Below are 13,131 nucleotides of genomic sequence, written 5' to 3'. Positions count from 1 at the left end.
GGGGGGGGCTGGAGCTATTGGAGCTACAACGAGCCGTTAAAGGCAGAGAGTGAAACACGTACACGTAGTTTACAGAGATGCTGTTTGAGAAACCAATGTGAGTTTGGAAAATGGCACAATATAAATCTATTCTAGTCGACCTCAACAATGGAATTATGATCAGTGGAAGTGGCCATGACGTGGGACCTTTAATATCTCAGAAACACCGTCAGGTTTTCTGTTCGACTCGTGCACAGTGGTGGAAAAAGTATTCAGATTCTTTACTTGAGAAAAAGTACTAATACCAGACTGTAAAATAACTCGGTTTCACGTAAAGGTATTGCATCAAGAATGGTACATGGGTAAAAGTATTTAACTACAATTCGGAAAATGTACTTTGGGGTTAAAAGTATTCAGTATTGCAGAAAAACTCAAAAGAATAGTTAAACAATCTTCACATTTAAGAAGCTGAAACTGTGAAATATATATATATAAAACTCCTTGGCAAAATGGCTTATTATCCAACTCATGGTTTCAGTTACTTAAATATAATGTTGGATGGTTTAATCTTTACAAAAATAATCCTATATTCAAAGTTTTTCTCCAGTAATGTGTGAAAAAAATCTGAATTTAGAAAGTAACTACAAAATAAATCTTTAAAATAAACGTAGTGCAGTACAAAGTAGTAAAATTGGCTTACAATATGTGAAATTTAAATATTTGGGTACAGCACAAGCACCTCAAATGTATACTTAAGTAATTTTCATCTGGGGAAAATTTCATGTTTTTTCAACTTTTGCAGAATACTTTTGTCCAGGATCGTAGCAGCTATACTTTCGACTTATTTGTTCATTTGTTTGTGAATTTCTCCGTGTTTTGCAGACCTCCATTTGGCGGCGGAGCTGGGGAAAACTCTGCTGGAGAGAAACAAGGAGCTGGAGGATTCCCTGCAGCTGATGTACATCACCAACGAGGAGCAGGTGCAGGAGATCGAAGTACGGAGGATATGAATTATTATTATTACATTAAAGAGACCTATGATGCTAATTTTCAGGTTTCATTGTATGTACCGTCTCTACTTTAAAGAAGTCATGTGACCGTGCTGTAGTTCCTTTATAGCCCAACATTAGCCACCTTTAGCTTAGCGGTGGTGACGTGCAGTCATGTGACCGTGCTATAGTTCCTTTATAGCCCAACTTTAGCCTCCTTTAGCTTAGCGGTGGTGACGTGAAGTCATGTGACCGTGCTGTAGTTCATTTATAGCCCAACATTAGCCACCTTTAGCTTAGCGGTGGTGACGTGAAGTCATGTGACCGTGCTGTAGTTCCTTTATAGCCCAACATTAGCCACCTTTAGCTTAGCAGTGGTGAAGTCATGTGACCGTGCTATAGTTCCTTTATAGCCCAACATTAGCCACCTTTAGCTTAGCGGTGGTGACGTGAACTAATTTGACCGTGCTGTAGTTCCTTTATAGCCCAACATTAGCCACCTTTAGCTTAGCGGTGGTGACGTGAACTAATTTGACCGTGCTGTAGTTCCTTTATAGCCCAACTTTAGCCTCCTTTAGCTTAGCGGTGATGACGTGAAGTCATGTGACCATGCTGTAGTTCCTTTATAGCCCAACATTAGCCACCTTTAGCTTAGCGGTGGTGACGTGAACTAATTTGACCGTGCTGTAGTTCCTTTATAGCCCAACTTTAGCCTCCTTTAGCTTAGCGGTGATGACGTGAAGTCATGTGACCATGCTGTAGTTCCTTTATAGCCCAACATTAGCCACCTTTAGCTTAGCGGTGGTGACGTGAACTCATTTGACCGTGCTGTAGTTCCTTTACAGCCTAACGTTAGCTTTTTACTTCAAATTCGTTATATATTCCTAATGTTTGTTCATGTCTTCTTGTCTCCTGCAGTATCTGTCCAAGCAGCTGGATGTTCTCCGGGATATGAACGAACAACACGCCAAAGTTTACGAGCAGCTGGACGGGACGGCGCGGGAACTGGAACGCACCAACGTGTCTCTGGTGATCGACAGCAAGAACTCGCATCAGAAGATAGAGAGGTCAGTAACGGGGATTTTAAAGGAGCAATTTGGTGGCCTCCAATTCTGTTCCATTTCTGCTGATAAAACTACGGAACTTTCTCCCTTTTGGCATCCGCTCTCCACTCTCTGTAGAAGCTTTTAAAAAACTACTGAAGACCCATCTTTTTACATTGGCTTTTGTTTCTCCTTGAGATGTGTGTGTTCTGTTCTTATGTTTGTTCCTTTCAGGACTCCACGTGCTCTGTTTTGTTTTTATGTTGACCTTAATTTCTGCCTCATGTTATTGTATTCATGTTTCTGTGGTCTTCATTTTAACTTTTGTTCTTTCTTGTGAAGCACTTTGTGAATTTTATTTCTATGAAAGGTGCTATACGAAATAAACGTATTATTATCATTAATAATTCCTCTCCCTTTGCCCCAGGTTGACCGGGACCATCGATGCTCTGCAGGTCCAGGTGGAGACGCTCTCCGGACAGGTGGAGCAGCTTCGCTCCATGGAGCAGCTCCGAGTCCGCAGGGAGAAAACGGGAGCGCCGGAAAACCATCCACTCCTTCCCCTGCCTGCGAGAGCTCTGCACCGCACCCGGGTACTGATCTCCAACAATCTGTGATCTATAATGATAAAATACAATAACACTTCAGCGTTAAATCAGCAGCTGTTAGTATATTCTAGAACCCTGAAGGCAGGAGAGACTGAAAAGAGTCAAGGGAAGCCTATAAAAGTTAACAGCATTTAATTACACAAAAGATGCGGTGGTGTACAAAATGAAATGTGCGAGTGGAGGCGCTCTCCTCATCCGCCCAGTCAGTCCAGGTCAGCAGGTAGAAGAGGTCAATTCTTGGCTTGCTCTTCCTGTTGTCATCTGAGGTCTTCTCCTATTGGCCGGCGTCGTCGGGGGGCGGGTCCAATGCAATTCCTGCCTTTTTCTGTTGTTAAATGATATCATTCTGGTGTCTGTGGTTATTTAAACATTCCCTAATAAACATTATTCAGCGGTAATAAACGAGTGCTAAACCCAGTGTGCTCAGTGTACAACATCACATGTCATTTCACCTTTGATTCACGTTTTGAAAATGCAGCATTTCGCCACATGCTAATGCTAACCGGAAATGAATAATTTTCAGAATAAAAGTGTTAAGTTAATAGTTAGTGAACTTCCGGTTTTTCAGAATAAAACTGATTTAAATTAAATAGTGTATTTAATTCAAATTACGCCATATCAACATTGATTTTAATTTCTAACACAGTTCCATTTGCAAAATCAACAAGGACACATTTTTAAGACAAGAAATGGAAACAGACATTATTACAATACGTTCAAGATTGTTTAGAGTTTTGAGAGGTCCTGATAATTTATTCCGGTAAATTACTCTGACCTCCTAATTGACCTTTCCGAAGATTATTGAGTCTATGTAAGTTTGCGGCTTGGCTCAGATCCACCAACGTCAGCAAGATCTCACCTCTTCCTAACCCCCCCGAAGAACCAGGTTCAATTAACTGCTGTTTCAATTCAGACAACTCTTTTTTAATCTGTTTAAGCGATCCCGAAGGATTTTGATATCAGTAAATGGAGTGTGCTCCTACCTAAGTGTGTGTGGCAGGGTGCAATCTTACCTTTGACGCAGGAGAGGAGGGCACAGGTGTCTTTTAAAGGATCCCAATCCAACAGGTGGGATTCAGTTTATTTGAAGAAAAATAGGTCCAAACTAATACAGGGTTTTTACCTTCTCTCTCACAACATTATAATCATCCTAACAAAAAACCGTGCTGTGATCATGTTCAAATGAAACTTTAATTCACAGTCTTACATTTATTACCAAAATGTTTTAATTCCAACTGCCCATTTCAGTTGTGACATTTTAAAATTCTCCCGATAGAATTTAGAGGTATTTCCTCGTAAAAAGACCGGTGACCATAAAAAGCGCATTCAACTTTTCCATTTCACCAACTCAATTTACATCAGTTTCATACCGTTTTTTCCGACACAGACGGCGGATTAACACTCAAAAACCCATACCTGTCCGCCAAGAGTTCGAAGGAAGGTCCTTACAGGTCGCGGTATTTATAATTTTCAAACACTTTTTCCGACACAGACGGCGGATTAACCTTTCAAAAACACATTCCTATCCGCCAAGAGTTCGAAGGAAGGTCCTTACAGGTCACGGGTTATAATATTCACCAACACATCTCTCATCAAATCATTCCACTCAGCCAACAACCAAGAAAATCGAGAGATATTTACCAAGTGTGAGAGGATATTTTCCGAGAGCTAGTTACCCAGCTCTGAAGCACCCAGCCTACCGGGAGAGAGTCTACCAGGGGTCACCCCCCCTCTCTCGCGCTCTCTCAAAAAACCAGTCTCTTTATGCTAAAAAAACTGGATCCAAACCCAAAAAAACAAAACTCCTCCTCTACACCCAATTCAGTTGAAAACCGCGCATGCGCATAATGTACAAGGCTGAACATGTCCCAACATGTTCCACAGCTGTTATGGGATAAGACACCCTTTCATATGAGGTAAAAAGGACATGAACTCTCTTTGGCCTCTTAATGTGTCTCCTTAGTGTGAAGCCCCCCCCCCCCCCTTCCCATGTGGACTGCTGCCAGAGGAGAGGAAGAAAACTCAACCTAAACAACCCACTTTGTTTTGTTTATACTGTAACTATAGAAAACCCTAAAATATGAAGCATTTTCATTGTGGGTTATACAAGAATATAATTGATTATATTTGATTATAACTAACTTTCGTTTTTAAGTATTAAACATACTATGAAAACTCACAACAAGATGCTTCAACGTACATTTGACCTTGGATTAAACTCAACGGCAAATATAAAAGTCTCAAGCCTGGATTTAAAAGTAGTCAGAGTTGCAGCGGACCTGCAGGTTTCTGGTAGTTTGTTCCAGATATTGGGCAATACCCCTAACAATCTTTACTTGCCAAAACGTTAGATAGCTATTTCGTAAGATAACGATATCTTGCTTCAGAGTGTTTTTATAACTCTGTGTTTGTCTTGTCTCGTTGTCAGGTATGAGGATCAGTTCGTGGTGGGTCGGGCAGAGAGCTTCACGGTGGATGCAAAGCGCCCTCCGTTCGAAGAGGAGAACCAGCACCTGCGGGAGGCGGTGTCTGCGCTGCGAGGCGCGGCCCGGACGGAGAGGGGGAGACGGGAGGGAGTGGAGCGGGAGTGCAACCTCCTGCTGGGGGAGTTCTCCCGCCTGCAGACACGCGTGCAGGTACGAATCAGAATAACTTTATTTCAATCAGGAGAGACAAGTTTTCTTTTGATATGACAATATATATTTATTGCCGGGAATACACAGATGCATATAATGGTGTTTTGCGATTAGACCCTGTTGTGCTGGAATATCATTCAGGAGGGGAAAACCGAACCGATGAACCGTCTAGACACTGGTGGTGGTGAAGGCATGAAGGGATTGATGGAGGTCGGCCTGAAGAGTAGTGGTTTGAGCTTGGATTTGGAAGAAAGGAAGGTGGAGGAGGGCTGCGTTGAGTCTCCTGAAATGACAACTGTGAGGAGGGGAGAGAGCAGATTTAAATGAATGACTCAAGATGGTCTTCCTGGTTGAACTTGCGCTAAGCTTCATTCACTTCAATATCTTATATATAAGCAGTGTTGGGACTAACGCGTTACAAAGTAACGGCGTTACTGTAACGCAGTTATTTTTGGCAGTAACCAGTACTCTAACGCATTACTTTTTAAATTCAGTAACTCAGTTACCGTTACTACATGGTGCGTTACTCCGTTACTGCGTTCGTTTTTTTATATAGTCAACAGCCAGGCGAACAGAGATGAGAACTGTACTTAAGTACAGTACTTGAGTAAATGTACTTAGATACTTCCTGTGTCACATGCGGAGACGGGCTGTGGGCGTGTTTGTGTTGTTTACTAACAAGACTATCATGGCGGCGGCGGAGCTCAAGTCTAGTTTCTCCACCTGGAGATATTCTCACTATTTCACTTTTGTCGAACACAAAGAAAAGAAAGTTTTAGTTAAATGTAAGTTGTGTCTTGGCGGGTCAAAGATCCTATCTACTGCCCAAACCAGTAATTCAAATCTCTTAAAACATCTGCAAAAACAACATGCTGGGACGAAGTTAGTAGCTAAGACCACAGAGACTCAGCCGACGCCACTCCACCTCCACCTAAGCAACAGCGGCTGGATTTTAACCAAGGGACTGCTGGCCAGGGAAAAGTCGATAAAGCCATTGCACGGTATGTTGTAGAACACATGCAGGCTATTGCTACAGTGGAGTCACCCGCTTTCAGGGAGCTAGTTAGCATGATAGCATGTCCGGGCGGCACACGGCATATGGGACGGAAAACTTTTTCAAACTACCTGGAGAAAGAATATACAAAAATGGAAAGCCAGCTAATATCGATGCAATCCAGATTGCACATAATGCATGTCAAGTTGATCAACAGATTGTATTATTCTCCAATGCAATAACAGTACTGACATGAAGGCTATAAGGGCATCAATGAGAGCCCTTTTTTTAAGTAACTAAAACGTTACTTTTCACAGTAACGCATTACTTTTTGGTGTAAGTAGCTAGCAAAGTAACTGAGTTACTTTTGCCATGAAATAACTAGTAATGGTAAATAGTTACTAGTTTTCAGTAACTAGCACAACACTGAATATAATAAACTCAATTTCGATTTTCATTTTCTCTTTCTTTCAGGATGCCGAGAGCTGCCAGGCGAGGGTCCGTGAGCTGGAGGTTGAGCTTCAGGAGCTTCAGCAGCTTCGTCGCGCTCGGACCTTCCTGATGAGCAGCGAGGACGACGGCACCACGATAACACAAACCGTCCTGAACAGCACGCCGGAGACAGACACCTTCCTGGAGGTGGAGGTGAGCGAGGAGACGGGGGGCGGCGTGCGAGAGGCGAATGAAGGCGGGGGGAAGAGCGTCGGAGGGGAAAATCTCCCGGAGTCCAGCCCCGTGAGGAAGAGCTGCAGCGACACGGCGCTGGACGCCATCGTGGCTCGAGATGCGTCCGGGAGGCGGAGAGGAAGCTACGCTCTCCACGCCAATAGTGTGCGGAAAAGAGGCATGTCCATCCTTTTTAACTTTGTTTATTGGGTTTTTTCAACAGCATACAGTTATTCTATCAGAGCATGTATCAAAAGTAGGTAAACAAATCTTCACTTTATAGAAAAATAGGTAGAGTAATGTTAGAAAAATCTCCCTGTTCCCCGGCTTGAGCTTCAACCTCAGGATCCATGTATCTGTGATCCTCTCCAGAATGGAAGGAGTCATCACATACAGAGCATCAACTAGTTCCTGAGCAGTGTCCTTCACATGCTGATATCCAAGAGAGGGAGTTACACAGTCACAAGATGGAGGAATAGAAAGCAGTATTCAATGTTTACTTCAGATTAGCTCCACGTCAGAAATGAGCATGCTTGATGTCTCTCTCCATAGAGGCTGAATCATCATGTTAATCACATAGCTATCATCTGCCTCAAACAGTCCTGATGCTCTTCTAGGTCATCACACATCCTGTCATGTTCACAGCTACAGTTGATACCTTTGTCATCATGTGACTCTCATGTTGGAAGAGGACATTCAGTATTTTTCCAACAAGTAACGATGTAAATTCTGCTTAACAGGCATGTCCATCCTGAGGGAAGTTGACGAGCAGTACCACGCCCTCCTGGAGAAATACGAGGAGTTGTTGGGGAAGTGTCGGCGCCACGAGGAGAGTCTGTGTCACGCCGGAGTCCAAACTTCACGACCTGTCTCCAGAGATCCGTCCATGAAAGACTGCGCTATCGGACCCACGCCGGCGCCGCCCCCCACCCCAACGCAGTCGCCCTCCACCCCCGAGGCCATGGAGAGCATCAGCAAGCAGGTGGACGCCGTGGATAAGAGGCTGGGACAAAGCACGCCGGAGTACAAAGCGCTTTTTAAAGAGATCTTCTCCCGGATCCAGAAGACCAAGATGGACATCAAAGCTACCAAAGTTGCTAAGGCGAGCAAGTCTGGCAAATCGGGCAAATCTAGTAAACAGTAGATGTTTAAAACACGGTTTGGCTCTAGAGAGGATGATAAAGTGCTACATCAGTGTTTGTAGAGAGAGAGTTAAACTGCTAAACTTTAGTTCAGTTCACTTAGAGGTCAAATAAAAGCACGCTGTTTCATCGTGAGAATTTGTAGCCTTCACGAGAATCTGATTAACATGTAGTACATTTCAATCATATCTGAAATAAGTTCACCCTAGAGCTGGGTAATACTACATATATCGCAACATTTCTAAAATAAAGACCGTGATTCGTTAGCACGTTAGCCTTTCGTGACTCGTTAGTCACATGACTTCCGTGTTACTCTCACAAGTTGTTCCTAAAAGCTAGTCACTTAGGTTTGGTAACTTGTTCGAGTCGACAGTCACTCATTAGTTGCGTGAGTCAATTGTAGACCACAACATTCTTGTCTTACATGACGATACCGATAAAACATCGAAACACGGTTTGGCTCTAGAGAGGACGATAAAATGCTATTTCAGGGTTTGTAGAAAGGGTGTTAAACTGCTAAACTTAAGTACAGTTCACTTAGAGGTCATATAGAAGCACGCTGTTTAATCGTGAGAATTCGTAGCCTTCACGAGAATTTGATTAGCATGTAAGACGTTTCAATCATATCTGAAATAAGTTCACCCTAGAGCTGGGTAATACTACATATATCACAAAACATTTTTAACCTCAATCTCGATATTGTATCAGATAAAAAATGGAAGCTGTAAAACTTCAGGAAAGACAGCGAGACAGGAAACTTAATTTATAAAATGAAGACCGTGATTCGTTAGCTTTTCGTGACTCATTAGTCACATGACTTCCGTGTTACTCTCACAAGTTGTTCCTAAAAGCTAGTCACTTAGGGTTTGGTAACTTGTTCGAGTCGACAGTTACTCGAGTCAACATTCTTGTCTTACACGACGATACCGATAAAACATCGATATATTGCCCAGCCCTCAGTCACCCTTATATTCTGTCCTTCAGCGCTCTTACTCAATATTTACCGGCTTTACTGCCTTACTCCTAACACATATCACTAACACAATGCTATCTAATTAGCCTCTCTTTAGCCTCGCAAGTGCACTAAATGTCAAAGCTTAGAAATGGATGAAAACATGGACATCTAATACTAACATGAACTGAGGTTTATTATAATGGACTCTACAAACAAGTGTATAACTACAGTAGAGATGAATCCTCTCAGCGCTGTCTGTCTCAAGAACTAACTCCAGTTGCTAAAAATCCTCCTCTCTTATAATACACATTTCAATTAGCCTTTGATGATTGCTTCTCTTGCACCGTTCTCTCTGTGACCTTACTGCTCACGTTCGTTGTGCCTCACCCTTTAATGTAGAGATTTTGCAGAATAGATTTATTCCAGATGAGGAGATTGATATCCCTGACTTTACAGCAAATATGAAGCTACAGCCAGTTAGCCTAGCTTAGTATTGTGGTGGGAGTTTATATATCAAATGTGGATATAGAATCAAACCCTTCAACAAATCTTCTTATTAAGAACATTTCCCAAGCTTAGCAAAGACATGAAAGCCAGTAAATACAGATGAACATTAGCAAATAATAATCATACAATTATATTATTAAAGTCAGTAAGGGAGAATAATATTGTTCTTTTGGAAGCTAGGAAACCGTTAGCCTGACTCTGTTGTGTGTTTGTATGCACCAGACTATTTTGTTTACCAGTGGGGGGTAATCTTGAAAAACTAGCAAGAGTTTAGTAGATTTGAGAAGTATCTAAAGTATAAATCCATACAGATTTCCAAGCTAGCAGCACTAGCTACAAAAGTGGCTAACTCTTGCAGAAAAGCCGCAACACTAATTCTTATTGAGCAAAATGAGAACGTCCGGACGGACTTATTAAAACTTCTTCACGCAGCTTAAATTCGCTGTTAGCTTTGGACGGAGCTAGGCTACTTTACCTTTAGCATAGCGAGCTAACGGACTGCTAAGTATCTTTGTCGGCAAGACAGCAAATACGCGTATTTCCCCAAAATGTTAAACTACTTTAACATGCCAGAGGAAGTCAGATAAGAGGCATGCTAACTGGAAAGAAAGCCAGACAGGAAACTTAATTTACATTTGTGATATAAATACCGTTTCCTACCACTGTGCAAAAGTTACTTCAGCGCTTTGAGGTACAGAAAAGTGTTTCTTATTTATAGCAGTAATATAAGCAAGCTAACGTACTGATAGCTGTCTTTAGCTAAGCAAGCTAACGTACTGATAGCTGTCTTTAGCTAAGCAAGCTAACGTACTGATGGCTGTCTTTAGCTAAGCAAGCTAACGTACTGATAGCTGTCTTTAGCTAAGCAAGCTAACGTACTGATAGCTGTCTTTAGCTAAGCAAGCTAACGTACTGATAGCTGTCTTTAGCTAAGCAAGCTAACGTACTGATAGCTGTCTTTAGCTAAGCAAGCTTACGTACTGATAGCTATCTTTAGTGAAAGTGTGGTATTACTGGTATACCTATCGGCAAGAAAGCAAATAGGTGTATTTCTCAAAATGTTAAATTAGTTTAAGATGCCTTAGGTCTAGGACAGTGTTTCTCAAATTTTTTCATACCAAGGACCACTTAACCAATAAAAAAACACTCGCGGACCACCTAACTCCACAAATATCCCAAAACACATCGTTTTTTGCAAATCGCCTTAAAATGGTACAAACAAGTGGCCACATGTGTGATGAAGGTGTTTATCTGGGCTATATCATGCAATTGAAAGTGAAACTTAAGCTCGCTCCATTGCGGGGATATTCCCGCGAGTGCGGAAAACTTGAATTAATTAATTAATTTCAAATGTGAAATGTTACCAATATACTCACGGACCACTAGGGGGCGCTCACGGACCACCAGTGGTCCGCGGACCACACTTTGAGAAGCACTGGTCTAGGAGATCAGATACAAAGGGACGGGATGCAGACGTGTGTTTTTGTTTGTAGCAGTACGTGATATCTACAGGTTTTAGTTGACTTGTTTTATGAATGTTTAACTCTGATGATCCGACTGAGAAGCTGCTGTCTTGCAAAAGACAATCTCTGCAGATATTTCACTATTTCATGGCAATTAAGGACAGATAATAAAACACCAATGTTGGGTTATCACCGCATGTTAGTGTTCCTAACACACGAGGGAATGGAATGGGATTATAAATGGACAGCATGAAGATTAAAACTAGAACTTGGACCCTTTTTTAAGAAATTGGTCCAAAGATGATAACTGATATTATATTCCTTCTTAGCTTTTTATACAAGTGTTGTATTTCTCTTTAATTGAAGCTCAACAGACGCACTGTAACCAGTATAAGGCTCCACACAGGGCTTTGTCTCACACCTAACCGACTTACCAAACCTGCTAACATATCGCACCTTTTTCCAACAATATAGCCTTTTTCTGGGTAGCCTCTTATGTATGAACCTTTGACAAAATAAATGTTATTACAGCTCATTTTATACTTAATTTGTGAAGATAAAAGTTGAAAATGTTGCACAGCGGACAAATGAGAGACCCTCTACTTGTGTTTGAGGCTAATTGATAAAAACTAAGGATGCACTAATATTGAACTTTAGAATAACATGGTGAACTTCAATGCTAGCCTACAACGATATGTCACCTCTGCAAATATTGGTGCATCCCAAATAAAACGAGAGGAAGATGGTTTGCCTGCAACCTGGTACTGAAATCTGAACGATGAAAGAAAGGATAGTTGATTGTTGTTCCGAATTATTTTGGATTTTGGTGCACGAGTGAATTTAAAGTCATGTCTTATGAGTGTGTAGACGGAGGAATATGTGAAAATGTAGAACAAACCAGAGCTTGTTAAAGTCTCACGAGGTTCCTGTATTCTAAAGTCTTACTTGTTGCACTTGGCGCTTAATTGTTGCATATTTAGGATAGCTGATATGAAAATGTACGTGTATTTATTTTTGTCTGAATGTTTTTTTTACTTTTCCAGTGCCTAAATGTGAATGTCACTAACAACCTGTCGAAATAAACTTTATTTAATTTGTTTTAATTTTATCATCCACTTTAAACATGTGCATTATTTTTTAAGATATTGGCATTACAGTTTACTCTGCTCTTGTATTAAGTTTGTCATTACTGAACTACCCTGTTAATAAAGCATACAATGCATCCTATGTTGTTGTTTTTACTGGATATAAAAGGACAGTGTGAAGTTTTTTGTTAAGTTGTTTACTTTCCGATCTCCTCCAGGGTACAATAGCCGCTTTCACAACAGAGTACTTTGCGGTACTTAGTCCCGCCAAACTCTTTAGTCCCTGGAACTTTCCTAGTAGATCGCGTTCACACCGGAATAAGTCCCTGAGGGAGGATTAGGCAAATGAAGCCGCTGACGTCACTTCTTCTTCTTCTTCTGCTTTGGATTTACTGGCAGGCCGCAAACAACTTCAGGGCGTGTACTGCCACCCGAAGTCCCAGAGTCCCCCCCCTGAGTTGGGCACTGGCTTCAGTAGAAGCTGCTGGGTAGCGTCTTCCGAGTAAATCGCCAGAAGCGCAGACATCTCCACCGCTCCCATGTTTTTTTGTGTTGCCATAAGTTAGTCTCTCTCCGTTAGTGCGCTGGGCTAATGCTAATAATGCTAATGCAAGCAAATAAAATGGCGGCTTCACAAAACTTTTCAGAGTTTTACGGGGCGTGGTTTGCAATTCGCCCAGCCAATCAGAAATTGGAACCTTTTCCCCCCTTTTCAGTCCCTGCTCTCTAGCAGGGACTGAAAAGGGGGGAAAAGGTTCCCGAGAACTAAGTTCTAGCTCCAGATCTTTTTGGTGTGAACGCAAAATCCCAAGAACTATCGGAAAAGTACTCCGGTGTGAAAGCGCCTAATGACGGCATGGCCCAAAACAAAATCGGAGTTTTGTTGGTTCTTTTATACTTTTTTTCGTTAATAAAAAATAGATATTATTATTTATTTGGATATTTTTACAATGCAAAGCATAAAACCCAACATTCCATATATTTACATTTGAATACTTTTGAAATATTGATTTAAATTGTTTTAATACAAATCAAGGTCCTATTTCTAATGACGTTTTAAGTAT

General features: G+C 41.6%; 1 protein-coding gene across 1 annotated transcript; it reads left to right on the top strand.

The window, feature by feature from the left end:
- The first annotated feature begins 337 nt into the window (after nucleotides 1-337).
- LOC117547471 (cerebellar degeneration-related protein 2-like) lies at nucleotides 338-12,209 on the top strand. Its single transcript, XM_034218243.1, is given in 8 exon segments — nucleotides 338-341; nucleotides 862-974; nucleotides 1,887-2,035; nucleotides 2,439-2,538; nucleotides 2,540-2,604; nucleotides 5,048-5,255; nucleotides 6,724-7,093; nucleotides 7,656-12,209. Coding segments are annotated over 8 exon segments (1,413 nt in total). The 3' UTR covers nucleotides 8,060-12,209.
- The last annotated feature ends 922 nt before the right edge of the window (nucleotides 12,210-13,131 follow it).

Source organism: Gymnodraco acuticeps, unplaced genomic scaffold (genome assembly GCF_902827175.1).
Source record: "Gymnodraco acuticeps unplaced genomic scaffold, fGymAcu1.1, whole genome shotgun sequence".
NCBI lineage: Eukaryota > Metazoa > Chordata > Actinopteri > Perciformes > Bathydraconidae > Gymnodraco > Gymnodraco acuticeps.
The sequence above is the reverse complement of the archived record's forward strand: the minus strand, read 5'-3'. Positions and strand labels throughout refer to the sequence as shown.